This window comes from Microcaecilia unicolor, chromosome 3, assembly GCF_901765095.1.
Source record: "Microcaecilia unicolor chromosome 3, aMicUni1.1, whole genome shotgun sequence".
In the NCBI taxonomy this organism is placed as follows: Eukaryota; Metazoa; Chordata; class Amphibia; order Gymnophiona; family Siphonopidae; genus Microcaecilia; species Microcaecilia unicolor.
Window position 1 is genome coordinate 128,037,503 of NC_044033.1, and position 17,612 is coordinate 128,055,114.

A 17,612-nucleotide genomic window follows, 5' to 3' on the forward strand; every position below is an offset into this window, starting at 1 on the left:
CCACTAGGCCGCAACGAGGCGTCCCCGCTAGAAAGCGAGGGAAAAGAAGGAGCGCGTGCTCCACACGCGCAAAATTCTTTTTTTTTTTTTTTTTTTTTTAATAAAAGAGAAAAAGAAGAAGAAGAGGCCGAACAGGCCAAAAGCGACGATCCGCGTAAACGCGGTCGAAAAAATCCGGCGGCTGAAACGAGAGAGAGGGGAAAACACAACTCTCTCAGTCGCGGAAAAAAAGTAACTGGCGGGAGCGGTCGCGCACGGGCGGGAAGACGGCCGCGCATGCGCGGTGGGCGTGCCCTGCGTGTCGACCGTCCCGCGAAGCTTATTTCCGGTTGGTGGGGGCTGCCGCGGACGTCACCCAGTCGTGAGAACAAGCAGCCTGCTTGTCCTCGGAGAATAAACTATACAAAGACTAAACTAGAATCAGACAGGGAACTAGAACCAGAAACTAGACTAGGCAGAAGTGCAACAAGCACCAGCATACCCAGGCCTTAGGCGATGCAAAGGCAAAGCAGAAAGGTTTCAAAATGGCTAATAAGCCCAGCAGCAGCTAAGGCTCACTGCAGCAATCATCAGGCAACTACGGGTGCTGTGTAATTTCAACCAAAGCAAGCAAGTCTGGCAGCCCGAAAGATCCGGACCGGACTAGGCTGAAATATGGAACGGGTGACAATAACCAGACAGTCCATTGCAGCCACCAGGTGGCGAGAGGAAGGAGAGCACGAAACATGGGCACAACCGTGACAATGTGGCTTACATAGTATTGGAGAGGCGTTTGTCGACTCCGATATGAACAAATACAAAGTGATGTTATGATAGGATAAGGTTCATGTGGAACAGACATATTGGGGAATCAATAGAGCGGAGGAGATTGTTGTGTCCATTACGTGCTGTGGATTTGTTGTGTTGCGGAGTCCAGGCATTTAAGTTGGATCGGTAGGGTATGCCTTTTTGAACAGGTTAGTTTTTAGTGACTTCTGGAAGTTGAGGTGGTCATACGTTGTTTTCACGGTTTTAGGTAGTGTGTTCCATAGTTGTGTGCATATGTAGGAGAAACTGGATGCATAAGTTGATTTGTATTTGAGTCCTTTGCAACTTGGGTAGTGGAGATTTAGGTATGTTCGTGTGGATCTGGATATGTTTCTAATTGGTAGGTCTATGAGGTCTGACATGTATCCCGGGGCTTCGCCGTAGATGATTTTATGGACCATGGTGCAGATTTTGAAAGCAATACGTTCTTTGATTGGGAGCCAGTGTAGTTTTTCATGGAGTGGTTTTGCGCTTTCAGATCGCGTTTTTCCGAATATAAGCCTAGCTGCCATGTTTTGAGCGGTCTGAAGTTTCTTTATGATTTGTTCTTTGCATCCCACATAAATTCCATTGCAGTAGTCTACATGGCTTAATACCATTGATTATATCAGGTTGCGAAATATTTCCCTCGTGAAGAATGGTTTCACGTGTTTGAGTTTCCACATTGAGTGGAACATTTTCTTAGTTGTGGAATTCCCTTGGCTTTCTAGTGTAAGGTTTCGGTCAATTGTAACGCCAAGGATTTTCAAGCTGTCTGAGATAGGGAGGGTGTACTCTGTGGTGTAAATATGTGTGGGGTTGTTCGTACTGTAGTGGGATGAAAGGATGAGACAGTGTTTTTTCTGCATTGAGTTTCAGTTGAAATGCATTTGCCCATGAGTTCATGATGTTCAAACTGAGCTTGATTTTGTTGGTGATTTCTGTTAGATCATGTTTGTAAGGGATGTATATTGTGACATTGTCTGCATAGATGAAAGGGTTAAAGCAGTGGCTGGTTAAGGACTTGGATAGTGGGATCATCATTAGGTTGAAAAGGATCGGTGAAAGTGGTGATCCTTGAGGTACTCCACAGTCTGCTTTCCACGGTGATGACATGTTTGAATTTGATTTCACTTGGTAAGTTCTAGTGGTTAGGAAACCCTTGATCCAACTGAGTATATTACCGCCAATCCCGAAGTAGTCTAATAATCTTAGTAGTATATTATGGTTTACCATGTCGAATGCACTAGACATATCGAATTGGAGAAGTATGCTTTTTCCTGTTGTTATTTCCTGCTTGAATTTGGCTAGGAGAGTAATTAGTACTGTTTCAGTGCTATGGAGGGGGTGGAATCCTGATTGTGATACATGTAATATTGAGAATTTATTTATATATTCAATGAGTTGTTTGGTTACCATGCTTTCCATCAATTTGACTACCAGTGGAATAGATGCTACTGGGCGGTAGTTTGTGATATCGTTTGCTTTTTTTCTTGGTATCTTTTGGTAATGGGGTGAATAGGATGTTGCCCTTTTCCTTAGTGAAGAGGCCTTGCTGAAGCAGGTAGTTTAGGTGGGAAGTGAAGTCCCCTACGAAGTGGACGGGGGTGGATTTGAATAGGTAATTGGGACAGGTATCCAGTTTGCAGTGAGTGTTGGAGAATCTACTGATCGCCTGGGTGACTGTTTCAACGGTGAGGAAAGTGAAGTTGGACCAGGTTCGGTCAGCTGGATATTCTCCAGGGGTTGGGTCCATGCCATTGATGAAGTTTTTGATATCGGTATTGTTCTGGGGCAATGTGTTGCATAGGTTTACTATTTTTTCATTGAAGTAATTAGCAAGTTTGTCTGCTGATGGGATGTCCGTATTGGTTGTAGTGACCGGAGTGGTGTCTAGTAGTTGGTTTATGAGTTGGTATAGTTTCTTCGTGTCCTTGTACTCTGGCCCTATTTTAGTTTTGTAGTATGACCTTTTCATTTGTCTTATTGCGTATTTGTATTTTCTTTGTATTTTTTTCCAAAGCGTTGAGTGTGTGTTCATCTTTTAATTTTTTCCATGCTCGTTCAGATTTCCTGGATTGTATTTTTAATTTTTTCAGTTCATCGTTGAACCATGGTATCATGTTATGCCTACGTGAGGTTTTTGTTCGTAAAGGTGCTATTTCGGCTAATATGCTTCTGCATCTATTGTCCCATTCCGAGAGGTAGAATATGGAGCCCATTTGAGCTGTCCATTTGTTATTGTATATCTGTTGCCAGAATGTTTTTGAGTCTACTTGGCCTCTTGTGCTGTAGGTTGTATGCTCTTGCATGCGGTGTGAACCCAACGTCCGCCATTTTAGGGATAGGTTTAGTTTGAAGTGGTCGGTCAAAGTTTGATATCTGTTATTGTTAGGTTCAGGTCCATGGACAGTTTGTGTGCGATGAGGTCGAGTGTGTGACCTTTGACATGTGTTGCTTGCATATGTGGCCATTTGAGATCCCATAGGTGGAGGAATTCCTTGCAATCTCGTGCGTTGATAGAGTTTGGGTCTTCTAGGTGAAGGTTAATGTCTCCTAATAGTAGTATGTTGGAGTTGGTTACACAACTGTTTGATATGAAATCCATGAACTTTGTCTGGCATTCGTTCCAATTGCCTGGTGGTCTGTAAAACAAAACGCAGTTCAGGTGATCACATAGGGTTTTGTTGCAGATTCTGATTGACGTAATTTCAAGTTGGAGTATTACGGACTCGGTAATGGTTTCAGTGGTGAAGTGGGATCAATAGATTAGTGCTAAGCCTCCGCCTCTCTTTTCCTTTTTTGGTCCAATGTAAGATTTTGTATCCTGGAGGACAAAGGTCTAGGATTATAGGATCCTTTTGATCATGGATACAGGTTTCATTGATGAAAAGTAGATCAAGGTTGTTTGACAAGATACAATCTGTTACTATTGTTGTTTTGTTTACTATGGATCTGGAGTTGAGGTAATCCACTTGGATTTTTTGGTATGAGTCTTCTATGTTTGGTGTTGTGTGGATTTTTGTTAGTTGTCGGTTCTTTGTTAGTGTGGGTTTGTTAGGACCTTTCTTTCCCTTCTGTTGTGATTGTCCGCATGTTGGTAGTCTTCCTTTGTTTAGGTAGTTGTCAGTTTGGTGGGGAGTGGTGTATGTGATCAGTCTTTGATGATTATGTAGTATGGGTATGATGTTGCTTTCCACAAGTGGGGTGGTTAGTGTTAGGTGGATCAGTGTTATGGAGTAGATTACTAGTAGTAGTTTGACAGTATTCATTTGTGAATCTGAGTGCAGATTTAGAAGGCAGTGCGTTTTTTGATTGAGAGCTAGTGTAATTGTCGCGGAGGAGTAGCGCTTTCGACTTGCGCAATGACTGTTTGGTTATTACCTTGTCAAGACTTTAGGATTCAGCCTTAGCTAAAGAGTCTGAAGTCTTTAACTCCTTAGTTCCTGTTGTGTCGTTAGAAGCTCCTCCAGGGGCTATTTTCTAGGTGTGTGATATTAAATTATTTAAAAAGGCTTTTGTACTCTGAGACTATTAAGATCAGTGAGACATTATTTTGATGACATTTCACACTTTGCTTCATGTAGTATTTATTTCTAAGTTAGATTACTGTAATGTAATTTACGCAGGGACTTCAAATTTTATTTATTATTTATAAGGATTTATTTTCCGCCTTTTTGAAGGAATTCATTCAAGGCAGTGTACAGTAAGAATAAATCAAACATGAGCAACAGGCAATTACAGCAGTAAAAATATTCAAATAAAAATACAAAGTATGACGTGGAGGGGCATAATCGAACGGAAACGCCTATCTCCATGGGCGTTTATTTCCGAGAACGGGTCCGTGAAGGGGCGGGCCGAACCGCATTTTCGAAAAAATGGACATTTTTGAGCTGGGCGTTTGTTTTTTTTAGCGATAATGGAAACTAAAAACGCCCAGCTCAAAAACGTCCTAATCCGAGCCATTTGGTCGTGGGAGGGGCCACGATTCATAGTACACTGGCCCCCCTGATATGCCAGGACACCAACTGGGCACCCTAGGTCAGTGCGGTGGACTTCAGAAAAAGCTCCCACATGCATAGCTCCCTTACCAAGGGTGCTGAAGACCCAACCCCCCTCCCCCAAAACCCATTACCCACAAATGTACAACACTACCATAGCTCTTAGGGGTGAAGGGGGCACCTACATGTGGGTACAGTGGGTTTTGGAGTCCTCCCATTTACCAGCACAAGTGTTACAGGTGGAGGGGGATGGGCCTGGGGCCACCTGGCTGAAGTGCACTGCGGTACCCACTAAAAGTGCTCCAGGGACCTGCATACACGCAGGCCTCTAGGACTGGTTGCTGCTATATAACATTGGCATACCAGTTGACACCTGAAGATTAATCTCTCCGAAAACGTCCTTTATTGGAATAACCGCGTTTACTCACAGTTAACTGCAGATCAGAGGTTGTGCCCCACTGGCAACGAGTCTCCCTGGTACTGAGATTAGCAGTAGGTCAGAGCTGGCAGAATGCTGTACAATGCCCTCTTTCAGCCACATTCAAGGGAAGAACTAAGTTGTCTAACGTGGCTAACACAGGAAAGGGAACTAAAACTGGTTTACAAAAATGGCCACTACCGCATGGACTACAATAGGAAACACAACAGGACACACTCTGACCCAGTAGGCAGGGGGAAAAGCACCATGGGAGAAGAGCCTACCAACTACCAACATCGTGAGACTGTAACACAAGCTAATGAAATCACGGAGCCCAATACCCTACACCCACCACAACGCAATGCTGATATGACCCTGTAGTGCACCCGAGAGCCACATCTGACCAAGGGAAAGGCTGTGAAAGGATCGAACATATTCTGCTGTCATGGAGGTGGGTAAGGCATTTGAGGCTGGCATACAGGCTGGAAAAAAAGTTTTTAAAGTGGGGTTTTTTTGGTGGGAGGGGGTTAGTGACCACTGGGGGAGTCCGGGGAGGTCATCCCCGATTCCCTCCAGTGGTCATCTGGGCAGTTGGAGCACTTTTTTGGGACTTGTTCGTGAAAAAAAAGGGTCCAAAAAAAGTGACCGAAAATTGCAGTAAAAACGCCTTTTTTTTTTTTCGATTATCAGCTAGACGCCCATCTCTCCTCGGCTGATAACCACGCCCCAGTTCCACCTCCACCACTCCTCCGACACGCCCCCGTCAACTTTATTCGTTTCCGCAACGGAGTGCAGTTGGAAACGCCCAAAATCAGCTTTCGATTATACCGATTTGGGCGCCTCTGCGAGACAAACGTCTATCTCCCGATTTAGGTCGCACTATAGGCGTTTTTCTCTTTCGAAAATAAGCTGGATAGTAAACTACTTCTCAAAAATCCAAAATACTGAAGAGCAAAAAACAATATAATATCACAAAATTTGCTCTAAGACCCAACAGTAATCCCAGAAACTGCAGATAATAATATATTAAAGAAAGGAAACCTCAATAGCTCAGGGGGCACTTATCACTGGTTTCAATCTATTCTCTGAAAACCAACTTCAGCGGAAAACAACTCCTCACAGGGAGAAAAAAACGCTGAAGCAAAGAAACAGAGAAAATCATTTAAATTGCAAACTCTCTCTAGAATTAGTGGTGAGGACTACAGCGACTATTAGAAAATTGTCCAAAACATGCTGCAAGTGCATAGCAACTAAAGTTTTTCTACTTAGTTTCTCCACCCGGGTGGTTATAGTGCTTTCACAATATCCACTTGTAATCTTCAACCGGCTCCAACTGCACCAGTAGTATTCCTGTAGCACACTGCAGCTTCAAGGAGCCCCCTTGTTTCGCTTCTGCCTCAGGGAGAACTTACAACCCAGACCAGATCTTTTCGTTTTGAAGTCAGACACAAAATGGCAACATCCCGAATAAACGCTCACAAACTGAATCACCTCTAATATGGCATCAAGGCGAGGAACCAATAGGAAAAGTCGCTCATGACAAATTCACTAGAAAAATATCGCAGAATCAGTAGAATGCCTCCCATTACAATGGACCATTCAATCCATTTGGTGTTGCAGTTTGTAGATTGTATATCCATTTCTCCATTTCTGTTCCTTCTGATGCAAACAACAAGAAACATCTCCTCTCCACCCAATATCTATTATCTGTTCAATAGCTCAAATGAATGGTGCAGCTACATCCAATGTTTTACCAAAGGCACATAAGCTTTCCCTGCATTGATGCTATGTTTGTGTTCAATCAGTCTCATCTTCAACATGCGCTTAGTTTGACCTCTTTACTTTAGACCACAAGGACACTCAATAAGATATATCACTACCTTAGAGATACAATTCATGGCACATCTAATCGGGATCCATCTCTTTCTGACTTTATCCCAAAATTTGGAAGCTTCTTCAGTGACATCACATATCACACAATGGCCACATTTAGAGTGGCCTGGATTACGGACAGATTTATCAGTCCAAATATCCGATTGACAAAGTAGGTCAGATGAGGGCGGGCCCATGAGGAAGGAGGGACGTCGGAGACTTGCGGAGGAGGCGATCAGCTGTTCTTGCCCGTGCAGCGCCTTCACACAGAGGTGAGAGGCGCTGCACGGGCCCGGTAAGACAGAGGGGGGCCCGGTGGAGGGGGGGAATGGTGACGACGACCTCTGGGGGGGGCGGCGGGGGGGGGGGCACGAGGGCAGAGGATGGCGGGAGCTGTTTTTTTTCTAAAAAAAAGCAGAAAGAGAGGAAGGGAGGGGGCTGGGGCTGGCAAAAAAAGTCACGATTTTAAATGTAGGGGAGAGCAGAGGGGGGGGGGGGCAAGGACGCTCCTGATGACCGTTTTTGCCCCCTCCCGATTTTTTTTAACATTGTTTTTCAGTTTGCTTTAACATTGTAAGTAGACATTTTTCCTCGAGTTGTAGCGAGAGGTGGTATACCAAATCTAAGAACAAGTACATTAACATTGTTAGAGGGAAGAGGGGAAATGCAATCGGCTGGAAGCCGGGCAGCCACAACAAGAGGTACAGACCTCTCGTTAGCTTTCCCGGAGTTTTCCTGCGTTAGGGCAAGCGGAAAACTTTAGTGCATCTCATTCCAACAGGGTTTCTAAACAATTTGCTCATCTGCATTCCTTTTTGTTTGCTGCTACCGTCGTCGGAAAATGGCCTTTAATGCATGTCACGGTTAAAAAGTTGTTCGTTAAAGGGTTGTTAAAGGGTCGTTAAAGGCACTTGCATCTGGCCCTCAGAACGTCTCAGAAAGAAAGTCCAGTGGGACCTTTCCTCTCTATATAGTTTAATTCTAAGGAGACTATATCAAACAAACCCTTTGAAGCTAGCCCAGTAATCAAATTGCCCTTAGTAACCTTAGCAACTGTTCTACTTCCTCACACCTTAATTCACACCTAATTCAGGTCAACTGAGTGCTACCTCTCCTGCAGGCAAGAACAGAGAATAACTTTCTTTTACAACAGTTCAAGCCTAGTTACTATCCTCTTTATACTCTTGGCTGTTTTCAACCTCTAAGCTGTGCTAAATGTCCAGTAGCTGAGTAAAATTTAGAGTAGCTATAAACATATAGTTAAATTGCATGTAAACAAACAGGAAAAGCATAAGGCGCATGGTTAATGGAATTCTTTCCAACCTCTCTGCGAGAGTTTATGTATGCGTGTGTGTGCACGTCTGTGTTTGTATCTGTAAGAAGTGCTCACAGGGTAATGCAACAAAAAGTTTTGCTCACATCAACTCAGTTCTTTGCTCATGTGGAAAAGATTTTACTCACATCAACTCGGTCCTTAGAGGGAACACTGGTTCCAAGCATCTGCTGTTTCAAAATATGAATTCTCAAATAACCTATGACTGTATTATCAAGATCCCTGGTGGCTAATTAAGAAGGCTGCCTACAACAGAAAACAAAGATGACTAAAAAGGTCATTAATTTTCCCAATTCCTTCAACAAAATAAGGGTTGATAAAATAAGTTAACAAAATTCTCACCAAAGTACTGAAAGTTTCTTCAGTTTGTACTGCTCTTTTTTCTTGTGAAGGAGCTTTGCCAAATGTGCCATTAGTAGAACATGATGGTTTTTCTACTGAAGATGGTTTGGTTTCTAGAGTGTCTGAAGGCAACTTTGGCTCATCATTTGAAGAAATGTCTTCTTCAAGCATTTGACTGTTCCTATAAAATATAAAGCATGCAAAATATGAGCAATGGGAACATAGGATAAAATCTAGAATGAAGTATAAGCTTTAAAACATAAGATATTATTTATTCTGTAAGCAGTATTCAGCAGGAAGTGGTCAGTGTTTCTTTGGTCACCTCTAGCTAAATTAGACCTGGATATTCAGAATTGGCAATATCCACGCTAATAACACTGAAGTTATCGGGGTACAGCCAATATTCAGTGCCATACCCAGATATCCAACTAGGCACAGTTAGGACAGTATTATATGCAGTCCAACATACCCAGTTAGCAATCTAGGCACCAGCATTGTATAATTGCGGTGCCCCGACACTGCCTTTGGAGCACCTCAGCACTAATTGGATCGTGCCACGGCAGTCAGAGAACATATTCAGCTGCACTATCTAGTTAAGTGCCTCTGAATATCTGCTCTAGGGCTGCTCATCCTCTCCTGCCCAGTTAAATTGTTTTAAATATCAACTCCTCTGTCATAAGTCAATGAGATGTTAAGAAAATAGTTCAAATTTTAAACAATGCATAGTAAACCATAAAAATAATTTAATGTCTACAGTACAATACCTATGGATGTAGACAGTCAAACCAGTTGTAGACTGCTGTTCTTGATCATGTGAGGACCTCTATAGGACTTATACCCAGGGGCGAATGGTGGCCCCAGAAAACCTCTAGGGAGGATCCCATTGTCTTCGGAGGGTTTTTTTTCCTGCTACTCTGCCTTTCTAACCAGGCTCAGGACAGCAAGGGAAAAGTGGATATGTGTGTGTGTGTGTGGAGGTGGGGGGGGGGGGGGGGAAGAGAGAGAGCTGCATGCTAGAAGGACAAGGCATTTCTCAATAGACAAAAGAGAAAAATTTTGGAAATGCTCAGAACCTTGAGTATACCAGAACCTTGAGGATTTCCTCCCCACCACCAAATCAAGTTTGAAAGTGGGCTGGTGGGAATGGATGTCATTAACACACACTGGTCAGCAGTGTCGTGGACCTGCATGGGAAGATATCTGGCAGCTCACCTTCAGCTCATTAGCATGAAAAGTGGCCCCAGCTTAAAAATTTATGAAGACCACTTTTCTAGATACTGAAAAGCAAACATGTTCATAAAGGGTCTATTTACTAAGCTGTGGTAATGTGCACTAAATTCCTAATTTGGAGCTTAATGAACCTTAAAACCACATATAACGAAGATAATTACCTGTAGCAGGTATTCTCTGAGGACAGCAGGCTGATTGTTCTCACATGTGGGTCGACGTCCACGTCAGCCCAGGGAACGGCAAATTTTTCCCAGCAAAAAAATAAATAGTTTTCCCACAGTCTTCTGGCGAGCGAACAGCGCACCGCGCATGTGCGGACAACTTCCCGCCCGTCGCGTGAGCATGCTTCTTCAGTTAAATCAAAAAGCATATAAACAAACTAACAACAACTCCAAAGGGGATGTGGGCGGGTTTGTGAGAACAATCAGCCTGCTGACCTCGAAGAATACCAGCTACAGGTGTTGCTTTCTCCGAGGACAAGCAGGCTGCTTGTTTTCGCATGTGGGGTATCCCTAGCATCCAAGCTCACTCAAAACAATGAACATTGGTCAATTGGGCCTCGCAACAGCGAGGACATAACATAGATTGACCTGAAACCTTAAACAACTAACTGAGAGTGCAGTCTGGAACAAAACAAAAATGGGTCTAGGGGAGGTGGAGTTGGATTCTAAACCCTGATCAGATTCTGTAGCACTGACTGCCCAAACCGACTGTCGCGTTGGGTATCCTGCTGAAGGCAGTAGTGAGATGTGAATGTGTGGACTGATAACCACGTTGCAGCCTTGCAAATTTCTTCAATGGAGGCTGGCTTTAAGAAAGCCACTGATGCAGTTTTGGCTCTAACATTGTGAGCTGTGACATGGCCCTCCAGAGTTAGACCAGCTTGGGCATAAGTGAAAGAAATGCAATCTGCTAGCCAATTGGAGATTGTGCGTTTTCTGATAGCGACTCCCCTCCTGTTGGGATCAAAGAAACAAACAACTAGGCAAACTGTCTGAAGGGCTTTGTCCGCATCACATAAAAGGCCAATGCTCTCTTGCAGTCCAAGGTATGCAAACTGCTTTCACCAGGGCGGGTATGAGGACGGGAAAAGAATGTTGGCAAGACAATTGACTGGTTTAGATTGAACTCCGACACCACCTTTGGCAGGAACTTAGGGTGCGTGCAGAGGACTACACTCTTGTGATGAAACTTGATATAAGGTGCATGCTCTACTAAGGCCTGAAGCTCACTGACCCTACGAGCTGAAGTAACAGCCACCAAGAAAATGACCTTCCAGATCAAGTAATTCAGATGGCATGAATTCAGTGGCTCGAAAGGAGCTTTCATCAGCTGGGTGAGAATGATGTTGAGATCCCATGACACTGGTGGAGGTTTGACCGGGGGGGCTTTGACAAAAGCAAACCTCTCATGAAGCGAACAACTAAAGGCTGTCCAGAGATCGGCTTACCCTCTACACGCCGATGATAAGCACTAATCGCACTAAGATGAACCTTTACGGAGTTGGTCTTGAGACCAGACTGATAAGTGTAGAAGGTATTCAAGCAGGTTCTGTGTAGGACAAGAAAGAGGATCTAGGGCCTTGCTGTCACACCAGACGGCAAACCTCCTCCATTTGAAAGAGTAACACCACTTCGTGGATTCTTTTCTGGAAGCAAGCAAGACTCGGGAGACACCCTCTGAAAGACCCAAGGAGGCAAATTCTAATCTCTCCACATCCAGGCTGTGAGAGCCAGAGACTGGAGGTTGGGATATAGAAGCGACCCTTCATTCTGGGTGATGAGGGTTGGAAAACACTCCAATCTCCACGGTTTCTCAGAGGACAACTCCAGAAGAAGAGGGAATCAAATCTGACGCAGCCAGAAGGGAGCAATCAGAATCATGGTTCCGAAGTCTTGTTTGAGTTTCAGCAAAGTCTTCCCTACTAGAGGTATGGGAGGATATGCATACAGAAGGCCTGTACCCCAATGAAGGAGAAAGGCATCTGACGCTAGTCTGTCATGGGCCTGAAGCCTGGAAGAGAACTGAGGGACCTTGTGATTGAATTGAGTGGCAAAAAGATCCACCGAGGGGGTGACCCACGCTTGGAAGGTCTTGTGGACTATGCCCATGTTCAGAGACCACTCGTGAGGTTGCATTATCCTGCTCAACCTGTCGGCCAGCCTGTTGTTTACGCCTGCCAGATAAGTGGTTTGGAGAACATGCCATGACGGCGTGCCCAAAGCCACATCCGAATGGCTTCCTGACACAGAGGGCGAGATCTGGTGCCCCCCCCCCCCCCCCCCCCACTTGTTGGTGTAATACATGGCAACCTGATTCTCTGTCTGAATCGAAATGATTTGGTTGGACAGCCGACCTCTGAAAGCCTTTAGAGTGTTTCAGATCACTCGCAATTCCAGAAGATTGATCTGAAGACCTTTTTCTTGAAAGGACCAAGCTCCATGAGTGTGAAGTCCATCTACATGAGCTCCCCACCCCAGGAGGGATGCATCCGTCGTCAGCACTTTTTGAGGCAGAGGAATTTGGAATGGACATCCCAAGGTCAGATTGGATCAAATCATCCACCACTGAAGGGAATTCCGAAAGTCGGTGGACAGTTGGATCACATCCTCCAGATCCCCCACAGATTGACACCACTGGGAAGCTAGGGCTCATTGAGCTGATCTCATGTGTAGACGTGCCATGGGAGTCACATGAACTGTGGAGGCCATGTGCCCCAGAAGTCTCAACATCTGCTGAGCCGTGATCTGTTGAGACGCTCAAACTATGGACACCAGGGACAGGAGGTTGTCTGCCCTTGCCTCGGGAAGATAAGCTCGAGCTTTGTGTTCAACAGAGCAACAATGAATTCCAACTTTTGAACTGGGGTGAGATAGGACTTGGAGTAATTGATCACGAACCCCATTAGCTCTAGCACCTGAATAGTCATTCGCATGGACTGTAGAGCACCCGCCTCTGAGGTGCTCTTGACCAGCCAACCGTCGAAATAACAGAACACATGCACTCCCAGTTTGCGTAGCGACTACCGCTAGGCACTTTGTGAACACTCTGGGCACAGACGCCAGACCAAAGGGCAGTACACAGTACGGAAAGTGCTGTGTTTCCAGCCGAAATCGAAGATACTTCCTGTGAGCATCAAGGTATGTGTGTAAGCATCCTTTAAGTTCAGAGAGCACAGCCAATCGTTTTCTTGAATCATGGGAAGAAGGGTGCCCAGGAAAACCATCCTGAACTTTTCTCAGACTAGAAATTTGTTCAGGACCCTTAGGTCTAAGATGGGACACATCCCCTCCCCTCCCCCCCCCCCCCCCCCGTCTTTTTCTGCACAAGAAAGTACCTGGAGTAGAATCCCAGCCCTTCTTCCCCTGGTGGAACGGGTTCGACCACTTGGGCCTTCAGAAGGGTGGAGAGTTCCTCTGCAAGCACCTGTTTGTGCTGGGAACTGTAAGAATGAGTTCCCGGTGGGCAATTTGAAGGTTTGGATTCCAGACTGAGGGCGTATCCTGACCGGACTATTTGAAGAATCTACCGGTCGGAGGTTATGAGAGGCCACCTTTGGTGAAAAAATATTAACCTCCCCCCAACCGGCAAGTCGTCTGGTTCGGACACTTTGACAGAGGCTATGCTTAACTGGAGCCAGTCAAAAGCCCGTTCCCTGCTTTTGCTGGGGAGCAGCACGGGCCTTAGACGCACGCTGTTGACGAGAACGAGCGCGCTGGGGCTGAGCCTGGGAAGGCTGCCAAGAAGCAGGAGTCTACCTACGCCTAGGATAGGAATAGGGAGCACTCCTCTTCCCCCCCAAAATACCTCCTAGATTAGGAGGTAGTAGCAGAAGACGTCTGGTGGAAGAGAGAATCCATAGCATCATTATGCTTCTTGATCTGATCAACAAGATCCTCTACTTTTTCACCAAAAAGGTTATCCCCCCAGCAAGGAACATCCATCATTTGCTGCTGGACCGAATGATCCAGGTCAGAGATATGCAGCCATAAGAGTCTATGCATCACTCTACCCTGAGCAGCGATTTTGGATGCTACATCAAAAGTGTCGAACGTACCCCTGGCCAGGAATTTTCGACACAACTTCTGCTGCCTGACCACCTGGCGAAAAGGCTCGGCTTGCTCCGGAGGGAGTGTATCAACCAAGCCAGACAGTTGCCTTATCGAGTCCCGCAAGTGAACGCTCGTGAAGAGCTGGTATGATTGAATCTTGGCAGTGAGCATAGCGGCCTGATACGCCTTCCTCCCAAAAGAGTCGAGAGTCCTAGCTTCTCTGCCTGGGGGCGCCGAAGCATAGTCTCTAGTACTTCTGGCTCTCTTGAGGGCAGAATCCACCACCATGGAATTGTGGGGTAACTGAGACCTCATCAATACAGGTTCACCATGGATCCGATACTGGGATTCAGCTTTCTTTGGGACCACAGAGCCAGACAGAGGGGCCGACCAGTTTCGCATAAGGACTTCCTTCAGTACCTTATGCAGAAGGACTGTCACAGCCTCTTTAGATGGAAAAGAATAGTCCAGGACTTCGAGCATCTCAGTCCTGGGCTCATCCTCAACCTCCACAGGGAAGAGAATAGCCGTAGCCATTTCCCGGACAAAAGAGGAAAAGGATAGACTCTCTGGCGGAGATAGTCTCCTCTCTGGTGGAGGGGAAGGATCAGACAGAATCCCATAGCACTAATCAGAAGAAAAGTACCTGGGATCTTCCTCTGACTCCCACGAATGCTCCTGCTCAGTATCAGTTAAGATCTCTGCTAAGGTACTTCGACACTGGACCTGCCTCAACGCCAAGGAACGATGTCCTCGATGGCGATGTCGAGAAGCCGACGCCTGCTCGGACTGCGGCGAAGCTCCCTCCACCAACGTCGAAGGGGAGTCGACCTGAGTGGCAGCCGATGCCACAGGCAGCACCACTGTTGGGGACCTCACCACAGGAGAAGGGCCAGACACCGCTGCAGCAGATGGTACAGAAGGCGCAAGCACCTCCGACACCGAAGCTGACTGACATAGCAGTCCCTCCAGAAGTTCTGGAAGCAAGGCCCAGTTGCACTTGTTGAGAGCCACCATCAGAGAAGGCTGCTGGGTCGGTGGAACAGGCGATGTCAGAATCTGTGGAGGCTCGGGAGCAGGTACCGGACTGCTAGGAGACCGATGCATCAGCACCTCCTGTATCAAGGGGGAGCAATCCTCTCGGCACCGACGCTTCTCGGGTGCCGACTCTCACGACGCCCCAGAGCTCCCGGCACCGTGTGTCGAAGGAGAACGATGACGGTGATTCTTCACCTTCGCTTGATTACAATCATCGAGACTCCTCGGTACTGATGAGGAGGACATGGAATCCTCACGTCTCCTTGGGGCCAGGTCCGACGAAGGTCGGTCCCGGGGGGCCTGCATAACAGGAGGCCTCGAGGCAGGTGGAGACCTACTCGACGCCTCGCTGCTCCCAGCGCGAGTTGGTCTCTCAGCAGCCATTACCTCTCCTTTCGATGTTGACGCTGCCGACCTCGGTACCGATGTTGACGTTGAAGGACCAGACAGAGCCCCAAAAAGCTTTTCTCATTGGGCTTCTCGAGACGCTTGGGTCCGTTTCTTCATACGAAGACACAGACTACAAGCAGCTAGGCAATGGTCGGGCCCAAGGCACTGGATACACCAGGCGTGGGTATCAGTACCTGAGATGGTCCGGTTGCATCGAGTACAACATTTGAAGCTTATGAGTGGTGCACGCTGTTCGTGTGCCAGAAGACTCTGGCAAAACTTTTTATTTTTTGCTGGGAAAAATTTGCCGTTTCCTGGGCCGATGCGGACGTCGACCCACATGTGATAACAAGCAGCCTGCTTGTCCTCGGAGAATATTAGTAACACCCAAATAAGCATTACTGATAATGCAAATATTTTGGAGATTAATGTGCTGATATTAATACATTTATCACATGTAAAGCACCTAATTAATATTAAATTAGCTTAATGTGTATTATATAGCTACATTTCAACAGGTGTAGTTATTTTCTCTGAGAGCATAACAGGATAACAAGCTTGCTGGTGATGCTCTCCAGTCAACACTCCCCCTCCCCAGCTGACAAAAGTGTAACTAGGCCTGAATGTGTTCCCCATCAAAGAGATCATCCCTCAAACAGATTTTCTACTTCACACAGAGAGTGCCCTTTATCAAGCAAATAATGTTTTCTTTTCTGTAGCAACTCTTGACTTGCTGTTTGAAACTATGCCATCATATGGAAAGCTCACTTCTATCCCACTATTAATCCCAAAGTAAAGGAGAGCCTCAGATCACCTAGCAACATTAGAATTTCAGCAGTGGTAGTGCAAAAGCACATAAGCACCACTCCTATCCTCAGGGCATGACACTTAGACTTTGGGTAAGAGAAAGTCTGCAGTGGGAGACTTGAGGGGCTGTCCTGGGGTGTACTTTTTTGCCAGTTGAATATGGCCAGGGTTTCTGTACAGGGACTTGATTTTGCAGATAGGAAGAAGGTTAGGACACTGGTTTACTTACACAACATACTATTTTTTTTTGTTACATTTGTACCCCGCGCTTTCCCACTCATGGCAGGCTCAATGCGGCTTACATGGGGCAATGGAGGGTTAAGTGACTCATATTTTATTTAGCACACATTTTTCCACTTGCATACTCAAAATAACTTACAACATAGAATTACATAATACATACAAAACATAGGGCTTTGTTTATTCTTACATTGTTATAATTTTTTACTATGGGCCCTGTTTACTAAGCTGTGCTGTAGGCACGCTAATGATAGACGCACTCATTATATTCCAATAGGTGTCTCTAACATAAGCGCACCCTAATTTTTAGCGTGCGCTAAAAGGTTTGCGTGCCTACAACACAGCTTAGTAAACAGGGCCCATAGTAAAACATTATAAGAATGTAAGAATAAGCAGGATGAATTATTTTTCTGGAAACAAAATATAAATAAATGGAAAATAATTTACCTTAAGGCAAACACATAAACATCAAACAGAAGGACATCTAAAAATCATATTATGATCTCATTCATTATTTTATTTTTGTTACATTTGTACCCCGCGCTTTCCCACTCACGGCAGGCTCAATGTGGCTTACATGGGGCAATGGAGGGTTAAAGTGACTTGCCCAGAGTCACAAGGAGCTGCCTGTGCCTGAAGTGGGAATTGAACTCAGTTCCTCAGTTCCCCAGGACCAAAGTCCACCACCATAACCACTATGCCACTCCTCCACTCCACTTATCAGTGGAAGAGGAACAAAAGAGTAATATATACTATAAACAAGAAAAAAATAATCCAAATACAATATATCCCAGAAGAGGTAAAATTCAATCAATATAATTCTAAAATTTTGCTCTAAACTGAGATCACTGGCCCTGAGATAAACTGCTGGTTAATATTCAAAGCCATTCAACCAGATAACAGCTGCTATTACCCAGATAAATGGCTTCCCTAAGTTCTTTGAGCACACTTGGATGTATCCAATCAGGCCCTGTTGCTTTGTCTTATTTTAGTTTAGCTAGCTCTTCACAAACACAGCCTTTTGAGAATCGGTCCAGGTCTACCGAACATCCATTTCCATTAGCAATTGTTTTCTGCAGCCCAGCCCCTGGCCTTTCATCCAT

At 45.5% G+C, this 17,612-nt stretch overlaps 1 protein-coding gene across 1 annotated transcript in view; it reads right to left on the bottom strand.

Moving 5' to 3' along the window:
• Positions 1-17,612, bottom strand: part of APLF (aprataxin and PNKP like factor) — a 497,521-nt gene that overhangs the window by 297,721 nt on the left and 182,188 nt on the right. Inside the window, exon 4 of the mRNA XM_030196354.1 lies at positions 8,753-8,933. Coding sequence (XP_030052214.1) covers positions 8,753-8,933 — 181 coding nt within the window. The remainder of the gene's footprint in view (positions 1-8,752; positions 8,934-17,612) is intronic.